The 13,241-nt window shown below is 35.4% G+C and overlaps 1 protein-coding gene across 1 annotated transcript in view; it reads right to left on the reverse strand.

Moving 5' to 3' along the window:
• Positions 1 to 767: 767 nt before the first annotated feature.
• EYA4 (EYA transcriptional coactivator and phosphatase 4) overlaps positions 768 to 13,241 on the reverse strand; it is a 123,169-nt gene continuing 110,695 nt past the window's right edge. Inside the window, exons 14-19 of the mRNA XM_026048191.1 lie at positions 9,333 to 9,391; positions 9,065 to 9,225; positions 6,652 to 6,766; positions 4,942 to 5,063; positions 2,698 to 2,798; positions 768 to 944 (exon numbers count right to left, since the gene is read on the reverse strand). Coding sequence (XP_025903976.1) covers positions 864 to 944; positions 2,698 to 2,798; positions 4,942 to 5,063; positions 6,652 to 6,766; positions 9,065 to 9,225; positions 9,333 to 9,391 — 639 coding nt within the window. The 3' untranslated portion in view covers positions 768 to 863. The remainder of the gene's footprint in view (positions 945 to 2,697; positions 2,799 to 4,941; positions 5,064 to 6,651; positions 6,767 to 9,064; positions 9,226 to 9,332; positions 9,392 to 13,241) is intronic.

Raw genomic sequence — 13,241 nt, forward strand, 5'->3', positions numbered from 1 at the left:
AAAATCAGTGGAATTATTCAGAATCCAAATAAAAACACAAACTTTCCTTTATTATTTTTTTTTCTTACTGCAACAAATACTTAAATGTCTTGGTGCAGCCCTGCTATTTGATTACTCTGAATTTGAAATTTGGTCATGTCAAAAACTATCACAAAGATTTTTTTGTTTTGTTTATCTACATAGTTTTTAACCAAAATTACATTATAACACACAAACACAGTCTTCTCTTTAAGGCACAACACATCATTATGCACATTCTGTTTGCCAAACTTATAAAAGAGACAATATTATAATAACCCTCTCCCTCCCCTCCCCCCCAAAAAATGAAAGAAAAATTGCATCCACTTCCAAAATCAGCTGCTAATAAAGTCACAGTAAATTATTTTCATCAATAATTTACACAAATTACAGGACTAGAMAGGATTGTCATTATACAGTCTGAGTGCATTCCAATTCAGATTTGCTGGGTTAGGTAGGCTAAAGTCTGGTTCAAACCTCAGTGCTGAGAATATATCCCACTTTGAGGAATGTCGGTTGGAAAACGCATGTTGGTGCTTTGTCAGTTCGAGTCCTTTGCTCTCTCCTGTCAGGGCTCACTTGGTATGTACCAGCAACCTCCACAGTTCTAATTCATTTAAAAACGTTGCATATATAAGACCATAGAGCTTCCTTACGTAGCACTAACGTTTCAACTCCATTCAGTAATCTGAATTCTTCAATTTGGAATTTTGAATTCCAAATATTTCTTCCCTTCTTAAGACAATTCATATGTGTAAAGCCAGAGGCATTGAATCACACATAAAAATTCAGTGTACTTGAAATATATATATATATAAAAACGGAGCGCCAACTTTAGAACACAGTTACAAATACTCTAGTTCCAGTGCTTGATGGAGAGCCAAGAGGTCTGAATGACTGGATATCCTCCAGAAAGGCATGTTGTGCTGTGTTTGTTAGAAAGGGAAAAAAGGTGAGGAAAAATGAAGACAGTAACATAGGGTGGTATATGACACATGTCTGGTCAACTTGGAACTATGTATTTTAAACCACTGGGTCTCTGGAATGATTTTTGCTAGTAAGATACTCACAAAAATCAGACCAAAATAGATCTGAGGTTGTTTCTTTGACTGAAAGTAAACAAACAGATTATCTTTCCTACTATTTATTTTGAAAGAACTCATTACTTAAAGAGAGCTGGTTGCATTTTTTTTTTTTTAGCATGGAATCCCATACAGTGAAACATCAATAGGAAATGTTTCTGCTCCAGTTACTATACTTTGTGAAAGATGGAATGACCACTTAAAGGGTTATAAAACTTTCATTAAAAGAGGCCTYGCTTAATTTCAAGTAGAGTTGAATAACATATTTTTTTTTCCACCATGTGAAAAAAATCTCTTAGGCAGAAAAAAAGAAATTACTATTAAAGAAAAAAAAGAAGATAATTTGTGTTTCAGAGAGTATCAGTGTCTGTTAGACAAGCAGATATATGCACTATTCTGCATCAGCAATTGTCCAAAATGGAATAAAAACAATATACTTCCTCATTCCATTCAGATCTATTTGCAATGTACTGGGTTCATCCATCCCTATGAATCTGTATCTGTTCATGCAACATAGCTACCATTAAAAAAAAAACGGCATGCCAAACTGGAAAGTACACAATCCAACCACCTTTGTTTAGCACAAACTATAAAAGACCCATCACCAGTAATGTACCTATGTTAAAGAACCATTTGGAATGAGCATTTTCGTTATGTGCCTTTTGTTTCCATTACAACTACACTGTAAATATTGCTTAATACAAATAGAGTATTTAGTTTCRTTATTCCTAGCACATTTATGTCACTTGTGCTGTGTAGAAGGTCTGAGGAAAAAAAMCAGTTTCTGCACACTTCCAGAGGCTATACTGGGAAGGTCAACTGCCAAATTAATACTGATTTTCTCTGTTTCTGAACACTGACAGGTTTCCACTTAAATTTCTAACTTGAGAAAATTGAGTAGTTCTAAAGAACCTGACCTTTTTGACAAAAAACAATTTTGCAAAATATGTACATTGTGTCCTTTATGGCTTGGCAGATACGTATTTCTTGAAGTAAACTATATGCTGATCATACACCCTTCAGCAAATAGCAGATCTGTTTCTGTTTACAAAAATCTTTTCGATATTTTTCCACGTTCTCTGTCACTTTTCCTGAAACCTCCTCATTTTAGAAGAGGTTTCTCCTCTCTTCACTACACATTGATTATTTCCTAGCTCTTGGTGTGTCAGTCTTTTAGGTTTCCTTTGCATGGAGTTAATCAGATATTTTGCCCCCATCGGGTTTCATTTATAAATAATTTTGCATTTTTTTTTCTTTCCAAACTGAACTAAAGCAAATGCTTGAATCCAAATGGTTCGTTTTACTATAAGTGCTGGTCTCATCATGCTCTTGTTGCCTTGCATCTGTAGACTGAAATTATTTGTCATTYTGCCATTGCGCAACACTAACAGAAATGCAAACAGAAAGGCTTGCATTAGTAGCTATGTATCACACCAACAGTTCAGGAGACAGGTTACCTTTTTTGCTGCCTGTTCTTCTTCTACACCATCCCCAATTACAACATATACTACTTTTCTGCCAAACCTTTGCATTATTCGTTCAAAGCAACTTTCTTTTCCTGGAAGATAAATGAGATAAGGGTTCAGAGTGAAGTTACCTGATTAGCTGCATGCTCCTCATCTCGGCCATCTCCAATCACAACATAAGTTATGTTAGTGCCAAATCTGGACACTATACGCTCAAAACAGCTCTCTTTGCCTGCAAAACAATGCACTGCTTGTTAAGCTATCAAGTAAATTATAGTGAAACTCTACAAAGGATTATTGCAATGGTAAGACATTGTTACTGCTACTTTTTATAGCTCAAGATTTAGAGCAAAAACTGGTGAGAARCAACTAATTCCCTTGGTGACAATAAGCTGCTTCCTCTGAAACACTATGTTAAGATTTACAGAAAAGCTACTAAAATAAAGAGATTGCCAACACTGTAAAAATGAATGGGTCAGTGAACGAATCACTGAATCAAAGATTCCCTATTACTGTAATAGTATTTTTTCAACAAAAGCAGAGCTTTACTTCAATGTATCTGCAGCAATGAACAACGTAGCAATGGAAAAACTGGTCAAAGAGCAATGTGCAAACAAAGTAAGATTAGATGGAAGTTTCCAGGAGGAACTTCCATGAAATATTTGCCTCTTCTATAGGAATATGAAAGTAACAAGGCTACAACAGTAACAACAATTAATAAATAGGATTGAGAAGGGCCATAAGAAGTCATCTAACTGATCCTTCCCCACTAGTGCAGTTCATTTTTACCTAACAAATTTCTTTACAAGTTATTCTAAAAATATTCTGATGTTGATTTCACAGCTTCCAGAGATGATTCTCATGTTTAATTAGCCCTTAACATTAGGAAGTCTCTCCTTGATATCCAACCTGTCCTACGGCACGGAAACCATCAGTTATTGTCTTACCTTCCATCAACAGAGAGCAAGATTATTTCTTTCCTCTCTGCAATGGCTTTTCCGATACTTTAAGACCGCTACTATGTCTCCCCCCAGGTCTTTCAGTCTCTTCTCACAAGCTCATGATTCCTAGATCTGTGATTCCTAGTGCACTCTTGTTTTTCTTCAGATGGTCCATAAAAAAGGCGTATGACTAGAAAAGCATTGTGTGTATTAACTGTTGAATGAGGATAGCCACAGTTACAGCCCTGCGCCCCGCGCAGTGCAAGGATCACCAAGATGAGAAGTCGACTGAGATCTTGTACCCAGCAGAGTTCACTGTGTTCCTGACAGAGTTGTAACAGTGACCACATTGTTCCCAGAAGGAATTCCTAATGCAGAATTCCTTCAATGACTTCCGGAGATGGTGCTTTACTTCCCACCCCCTTCTGTGATGTTGGCACCATTTCTTGGTGCTCCTCCCCATGGTCTGAGTATAACTCAATAACAGAATCCAAAGCAAACAGGCTGTAAAACAGATGATGTTCATTCCACAGGCTGGTTAAGACAATGTGATGTTTGTGATACTTCTACCTTAACTCAAGTTTTTTAAGTTTTTGAAGCACTTCTGTCTATAAGAGAGCTACAGCTCATTAAAGGACGATTCAAGTAATTGATTTTCCTGACACTGTTAGGATATGCATTATTTTTTTACTTGTGAAAATTTTCTTAGGAATATATTTGAATACTCTGTCAATGCACTCTAACACAGTGATATGGAAAACAATGTGGATACAGACACTAAGCATTAATAAATGATGCATCACAAAATCTGCCAAGAATTTTGGAAATCTGTCAAGCAGCTACAGGCTGTATTACCTTTCACGAGAATGGTCACATCTTTTAGTCTACACAAACATTTTGGATGTGATTTCAAAACCATAAATCCCAAAACTGTGATTCAGCAGCCTCTTCAAAAAGGAAGGCTGCTATCAATGAAACAGGGAACTGCCCTTGGAGCATCCATCAACATGGCTTCTGCTGGTAATGGCTGTCATTACCATCACAGATGTCTTATGCTCCCAGGAAATGCTTGTGAAGCTGTGGCCTAGCCTACATAAAGACGGAGGTCAGAGCAGAGTCTATTTAAAAAAAAAAAAAAAGTTCAGATATATTTAGCAAAATTCTTTTCTTTATTCTTTTCTACTTTCTTTGCACTATGAGCGATTTTTAAGAGAAGTATAGTTTTGGAGCCGTTACTCCTTTCAGCATCATAGAAAATAAGTTGCATTTGGATTCCTATTATAGATAAAAACAAATCTAAATACATGCAATACATAACTCTTATAACTAACAACATAAATTTCAGGGAAGTGGTTTTGAATCCATCCATRACTGGATAAAAAAAATACTGATAATGCTGTGTAGTTCAATTGGATGATAGTATTATTTTCTTACCTATTTTGGTTGCACTGTAAATATTTTCAATAGGAAAAGCTCCTCCTAAGCTGTATAGCAGGACTTTTGCAAGGGCTGGAATAAGCTGGGTTGTTGTTACCAAGACATTTACACAGTTACTCCTAAAAGGAGAGAAACAATTTAAATCCATTTCCCAAACGCTGATGTGATAACATAGCTGATGAGAGCATATTCAACATTCCCTGRTATTTACTTTCATGCACATTGCTGTGCTACTCATAAAAATGTACATGAACTTTGTGAAAAATCCAATCTTTTCATATCCTCTGCATAAAGATGCAGGTCTGATTAATAGGAAGTATTCCACACTGCTTTATGGAAACCAGAACCCTGAAGATGAAGCCACTAAAATACAGACATCTATAATTATTAATGCTTCTGAAAAATAGGCATACCAATGTGCTGAAATCATGTTTTTCAAGATGGCAATTCCTTGTCACTAACTACCTGCCAATTAAAACTGTTAAAATGATTAAAACTGTTAGAAGAAAGTGAAAGGATCATTTATTATTCTTTAGGAGAAAGAAATGGGCAAATACACATTTCTTATATATATTTCATATAATGGGAATTTAATAAGTAGAATTCATTGTCTTCATGTATCAAGAATAAGAGTATTTATGGTAAGAGGTAGAAGCTGAGATAACACTTAACGAAAACTCAAAGTCAAGCTATTTCATAAGCAATGATAGGCTGGAACATGAGCATGACCAAAGCGTAAAGATGAGGTTGGGAGCAACTACTTGTGATTTTTGATCCTCCCACAATTTCCAAGAAAATCCTTAGGCTACCCTTTCTGTCTTTATGCMTTTCAATTTCCTATCAGCAACATGTAAGGAATATTGAGCTACTTCGTAGGTATCTTCTGAAAATTTGTATCTGTATGTAATGTAACTGTAAATCTGTAAATAAATGAGTATTATTTAACAGTTTTAAGAAATTTAGAATTCTTCAGCCTCATCCACCTATGTTCACATGGTCTTCGTTACACAGTGCATGAGCTAAGAAATTACGAGCTAAGCATAGCAAATTAAACAGATTTTTATTTTTGTGCTCTTGAAGTACTTATGATTCCTCTCATAAATTTAAACAGAAATTGAGAAACATACTAAAAATATTTATAAGCTTAAAATAATTTTTCAGTGTTTCTAAATTTGTTCTTTCACTCAACACTGACTCCTCCTTCAGACATGACAAGGAAGCAAGTGTTAATTATGTTATAAGTACATACTTTCTTTTCTAAAAACTTACATGTATGCTTAATATTGATGTATTTGGAGGAAACACAGAAAGAAAATAATTTTGTCCTCTAAGATCTGTGCTGTACCTAGTGGTACTTAGGTACCACTGTGAATAGGCACAAACAGAAAAATAAAACATATTTGGAGTTCAGAGAATGTTGCTCATAGAATAATAATTTAAAGGTTGGATCAAATTTCTAAAAAAATAAAACACACAGGGCCATTTACTATATTTTAAAAGTCCTTTTATACAAGTCTCTAGTAAATGTTGGGATCACTGAAAATTAAATCAATTTCCATGAAATTTTTCCTTCGTCCCATTTAAAAATCATGTTAAACTTGTTTTATTCTAGAGAGCTACTATAATATTGTAATCTAAAATATTAACAAGCAATTACATGTTAAACATTTTTTTAAAAAGAGTTTTACAGTAGGCTCAAATACATACCTTGTGCTGATAATTGATAATGATTTAAGTGCATTTGTTAACCAGGAATCTGTTAGAGCTTCAATTTCTGCTCTTAATTGCAACCATGCATCTCTTTTAGCAGGACCAAGGAGACCTTTTGTGTAAAAAATCCAGAAAATAAAGACAATTAAATTCTGTGCTAGCTGGAATTTACAGATTTTGTAGTAATTGTTTCTATTTTTAATTCCACTAGAATTTTAAAAAACAGCAAAGAGAAAAAAATCTATTTTCCTCAATACCCAGTAAATTCCTGCCTGCTTCTTTTGCAGTCTGGTAACATCACTGTACCGAGAAATGTCAGAGGGTAATACAGATATTTATCTCATCAGTAGTCATCTGATTTTTTTTTTGTAAATTTGGGCTCTTTCAACATATTTTTAAATGTACCTCTCATATTTTTGAAATSAAATTCTTATATACACCTTATCCTCTAGTCATCAGAGGCAATGAWGAGGGGATCATACAATGAAGGTCATGAGTAAAAACTAATAGAGATTGTGCTTATAGAGAACTCATAGAGAACAAGTAACTTTAGAATAATTTCTTTTTTCCTAGCATCTGTGCATCCTTATAAYTTCCCTGCTTATGGCTCATGTTATATGTAAAACTCAGGTGGAGCATGTGAAAATACAGCATTTATTTGCTTGMTCTTCACTTTCTGTTCTGGTCACTAATGATAAGTCCTCTTGTACGAATTAAAATACTATAGCCCTGAAATGTCTGTACATAATATGTTCTCAAAACTTACTTAGCTGTGACTTCTTCAGAACCAAACTTAAATTTACACATGATCCTGGAGGAGCAGGCAAGCAAGCACAATGGCCTTTAGTGTYCCTCTCCTCTTTCACATCCCATATTTCCATGAAGTAGTGATGACTGTTTTTAAAAAATCTGGAACAAAGCAACCTAAAAACTCCTGGTTTGTCCTAGTTCTCCGTTGGCTTCTAACTGTAATTTTGAAAAGTTACATGCATAAAATCAATTAAAAAACAGATTATTATAGAGACTAATGCGTGTAGCAACTTGCCCATTAATGCCACTTTCCCAAGTGGAATGTATTTCAGAAGCGTGATTTGGGGGGGACAATAAAAATCTGAACATAATGTACCAGCCCATAACTGTGCTGGGTCTTTGCAATGATGCTTCCTGTCAATGTGTTGCTCTGTGCTGTGCTCTGACATAACACTATCATTAACGTTAAAACTTTTATGAAATGTAACTAACTGTTTAATCCTAGATGCATTRAGAGATGTCAAACATAAACCAAGTAAACTTGTTGGTAAGCTTATTTTATGCACTCTTTATATGTAAAGACTAAATTCATGACAGCAAAGAAGCCTAAGGCAGGTCAGTTTCTTTGGGAACTATTGTTCACTTCTCAGGGACTTAAGTTGCCACACTTCTGAGTAAGTAAAATCTAACCATCTGCCATCACCCTTCGCTGATACCGCTTCATCCTGTGAAAAGACTTCGAACCAGGAGAAGCRAAAATATATAAGCCAAGTGTAACTATTTCATAAAATGGCAAATTCATTTTCCATATTACCAGAAAAATATTTTTCCATTTGTGAGAAACTGCAGGAACTGCTAAGAGCACGTATATTTGTTTTTGCTCTGGGTGAGCTTTACTTGGAGTTTCAAGTTTTTCTGAAATAAATTTAAACTGACTTGAATGGGACTGAGAGTCCTACACTACTACACTAACTACAGAATGGGAAAGCCCACCCCCTGTTTGGGCCAGTCTCTTCTCGACCTCAAATGAGGCTGAATGTAGAAAGTTTTAAAGACCTGTAGGCATTCTCTGTTCTCTAAATCTTTGAGCAGTAGYTGTCATATTTCATTTTCCCCTTTTCATAGGAGGACTGCCTGACTCTACAGTTCATACACAACTTACCTCCTATCACTTTCCCCCTACACAGCTTTGTTCCTATCACTTCCTAAAAACATGCTGGCACTGATATGTCTATAAGCAAAAACATTAATAAAAAGTTTTCTTCTCAAATTAAGTCGAGATTTTCTTGCTAACGCAATTGACTTTATTAGCTCCAGAGGTGTTTTATGGTTATTTTACTTTAGGCAAGGTAAGTGACTCAGCCCGTAAGTCAACAGGAGGTAGATATATCCAAGCTSTATCTGAAGAAGGAAAAATGGGCTTTCTGCATGTTGAATGGAGCTCTGCTCTGATTCCCCATTCCTGGTTCTCCCACACAAGAGCATCATGTAGGATCTGTCATTCCCATTACTGTCAATAGYCGAAGATCCAGTCACTTTATTTACTACTCACGAAACGGCTTCCAAGGCAATTTCATTTGGCATGAATTCATTACCACATGGTTTAACCTGATCAGTCATCTGAACTGTTTTTGACAAAAAATGTGTTCCTTAAACTCACCTCCTATGTTGTTCTTGTAAGTATTATACAACTCTTTTACTCTTCTGTAACGGAAAGCCAGCTTCCTCATCCAGTCAACCCCTCCTCTTACACCTGTTGGCAGACAAAGGTTTGCACTACTTGCAGCTGCATGGAAGCCATCAGTTGCAAAACTGTAGGTACTGCAAACACCCAAAATACAGTAAAAATAAATACAATGTATGCCTGTAAGTGCTCAATTTATTTAATCTTTGAAGAAAATCATTTTGAAAGAAACATTAGATCTTACCTTAGATCTTGTCCATTATCATCAGAAGAAACATCATCTATATGAACTTGATCACACTCCTGTTGAAAAGAAGACATAAGTGAGAATTTATTTTAAGGGAGTATGATCACCACGTGCTCAGCTCAGGGATGTTAAGAAATGATCTCTGCAGGCCACAGGCTGCACCAGAAGATGGCAGCATATGTGCACTGACAGCCTCATATTGCATTGAAAACTGCAAAAAATAGAAATTTAAACTCTTTCTATGCTATATAAATTATGAGTGGAAACAGGGCTTCAGAAAAGTGACATGTTATTTCGGAGTGATTTTAGATAACAATTATTTTTAATTTTAAAAGCCAGCATTTATCAGCCCTCTCTTTTGAGTCTCTCTAGTGTACTAGTGTTTCCAAATCACCTAACCTGCATTTCCCCACTCTCTGAAAACTATCTCAAAAGGCATTTATGTTAAACCTCTAGGAGTGTGGAGAGCTTATCAGTCTTGATTTACCCAAGTAACTTTGGCTGGGAAATCTCAAAGAATCAGTCAGCCTCAGAAAATGTCACTACACCATTTCCTGGTTTCAGAAGGGCTGAAAGTGCGTCCAGGGAACTACAAGGTACGGGGAAATTTTAACTCCCCTCCAGAATGTTTTTGTTAAGCTCATACCTATCACATGTCTCTTTCTGCACACTGGCTACAGCATAAAAACAGGATAATATAAGAGGTAGCACTAATATGTAGGATAATTCAAGCCTCCATGCAATGGTAAATATAAACAGGCTGTTTTGCTAGAACAGGCTGTGTGGCTAGAACAGGCTGTGTTGCTAGAATTAACATCTCAAAGACACCTTAAATTAAGTGTCTGGAGATTAGGGTTTAAAATAATTGTTGCTAACATAATCATAATTTAATTTATGAAATAGGTTTAAAAATCAGTCACCAACTATATTGTTTTCAATTACTATTACTAACAACTATGTTGTTTTAAGGACAAATCTGAGCAGAGGGCTGATTTCCATAAATCGCTAGATTTTACTGAGGAAAAAACAACATCAATCTGATTTGGAAGAAATGCCATTTCTGGTCCAAACTTTTCTTTGCATTGCACTGAATGAAAATTTAGTAGTTTTTTTTTTTTTTTTTAACACACATGTAGTAATTTCATTAAAAAAGTCTGATTAGCAATTTGTGGATAAATACATACAATGTCATTTTAATACAAGAAATCATAATGTAAAATTTTAGTAAAGTTAAAAGACTGAGTGGTCAAACTCTGCTCATCTGGCTTAATCCTCTGAGACAGGCATGGCAGAACTGTAGTTTGAGGAACAGAAAATACCACTCTTCTCCCCACTAGAGAAATCACAGAATCACAGAATGGTTGAGTTTGGAAGAGATCTCTAGAGATCATCTACTCCAACTCCCCTGCTAAAGCAGGGATACCTAGAGCATGTGGCACAGGGTAAAACACATTTTTATCTGAGGAGCAGATTATTTTCAGCTGTAGAATACTAAAAATAAGATGAATGTGGATATAAATAACATATGGAAAGAGAAAGAAAAAAAGGAAGTAAAGGCAGAAAGAAAAAGGTTCCTTTCTTTATCTTTGTACATTATTTATTCTCCCGGAAAAAAAAAAAAACAATGATACTCCACCCAGTGGAGCACAAGAACACAGAAATCAGACAAGACATCTCTTTGGGACAATTTTAACTCAGTATTTTACAATATCTGAGCAATATCTAGCTTCCTTATTGTCTTCACTAGTTTCATTGGGACTGGTGAAAACATAAAAAATTTTTAAAGCTTAGAAATCAGTCCTGTGGAGCTGAATAAGTACTAAATACATGGAGAACACACAGAAGTCCTCCTGAGTAAACATGAACATCTTCTGTTCTCTGGGTCTTGCTAAATCATTCAGCTATATTGTTCTAGCCTTGAAAATGCCAGGTAACATGTCTGCTGTGGATGACAAAGGCTTATCTTTTTATTTATTTATTTATTTATTTATTTATTTATTTATTTATTTAATCTCACATTTGGTTATTCACTCCTGAATTCCCATTACTTAACTCTCATTTTATTCTGTTTTCTTCTTGTTTTGTTCGCTTCAAGGAAAATGTTTACATTTTAAAAATTCACCTATCTAGAGCAAGCGAACTTTCAAAAACAAATTAAAGCTTTGTAAAAACAAGAAGACGATTTGGGCAATTTGAGGCAGTTGTCTTCTTTTCCCAGAAGAAACAGGGAACTGGTGGTACAACACTAGATTTGAATTTACTTGTGAGCGAGACGAAACAGTTGTGCAGAAGAAGGAAAGCAAGCTGTTTGCCAATTTAAATAAGTTCCTTTTATAACAACTGCAGTCTTGGCTTAGCCATGTCACTCTGGGTCACTGGCTGTTCAAGGTCAAAACTAAGAAAGATAAAATATATTTGCTCTTACTGAGTGCACAGAAAATTAATTTAGGTTTGAATGCTGGTTTAAATAATACTTAACAGTCAATTCTTTGCAGGAAGTTTTAGACCCTGAAAATTTAAGAGTACAGAATCAACAAATCATCCATAAAATTATCCTCCTGGAATGGCAATTTCATTATCCAGTAAAAACACTGACTCACTGCAGTAAAAACAAAAACGTTATTACAGAGCAGATATTCAGCACTATGCTTTCTCAGGCTATACAAAGCTACTCATTTAATGTATATGCTTYAACGTCTGTTAAAAGTAGTTTGTAATTTAAACCTATTTTTTCTTCTTCATTTCCATTTCCTAATGAGAAAAAAACAATTATAAAATCTTATTTAAAATCTGCTAGGCTTACCATAAAAATGAAAATGTAATTTAGCTTGTTTTAAATAAATATGATTTTCTTCATTGCTCTGGAGTGTAGTGAAGGATCATGGAAGTAGAAAAACTCATGTTCAAATTACTGCTTGCGTTTTGCAGATGCTGATTGCTTTGTGGGCATGCCTATAGTATGCCCTACCAGTTTTCTAAAAGCTGTCCTAAAATTAATACTGAAATAGAAGGAAAAGTTTGGTTTTATTTCAGACCTSATGGAGAACAGAATGTATTACCCTGCGTGTTATTACTGAATTTAGTCCCATCCCCTACGTATTGCTTAAGCACATGAACTTTCTAGAGCACAAGACTTGTATTTTCATGGCAAAGCACCAACTGCCCTCCCAAGCGATACTTCTGAAGCTAACTAAAATTTATACACTGAGAATGAAATAGCTGGAGAAGAGCCTAGCCTCAAATAAAACTGCAGCTTGGCTGATTAGAACATGGGTTAGTAGGTCAGCAGGGAACATCTCAACACATTGGAATTTCTGCATCAGCAGTCATCGTACTAAGACATATTTGCATAAAGGAAAGCATGTGATTTTTTTTTTTTTTTTTTGCGTATGATAACTTCTAATAACTCGATTGTTATTACTAGCCCAAAAAAGAGAGTGGAAAAAAAGAAAAAAAAAAGATAGCTTAGAGGACTTAGTGACTGGAATCAGCATTAGAGAAATATGCCTTCATTGGTCTCAGAATTATTATGTCCAGACCTACATGATTTATCATTGGTACATGGGACATGATGGCTCAGCACTTCAGAAAAGTGAGATGATGAAAGGATAAGTTATCTGTGCACTGAACAGGAGCCCATTTCACTTCTTCCAGGAAGAACTAAAGGCCTTGTGTCTTGATGGTCATGACCATCATCCTGTTCAGCATCCTGTTGCTACATTGCAGACTACTCCTGAGGAAGGAAGGAGAGGAAAAAAATAGAGACAGGGAGAGAGAGAATATCCTACAGAGTCATCATGCAGATACACTGTAATACTCAGCACTTAGAAATATCCTTGCACTGTGCACTGTCTACCTTGACTTCAGCAAGGCTTGCTTTTGACACTGTCTCCCATAACATCCTCA

The sequence above is a fragment of the Nothoprocta perdicaria genome, unplaced genomic scaffold (genome assembly GCF_003342845.1).
Source record: "Nothoprocta perdicaria isolate Ctin4 unplaced genomic scaffold, notPer1 scaffold_52, whole genome shotgun sequence".
Lineage (NCBI taxonomy): Eukaryota > Metazoa > Chordata > Aves > Tinamiformes > Tinamidae > Nothoprocta > Nothoprocta perdicaria.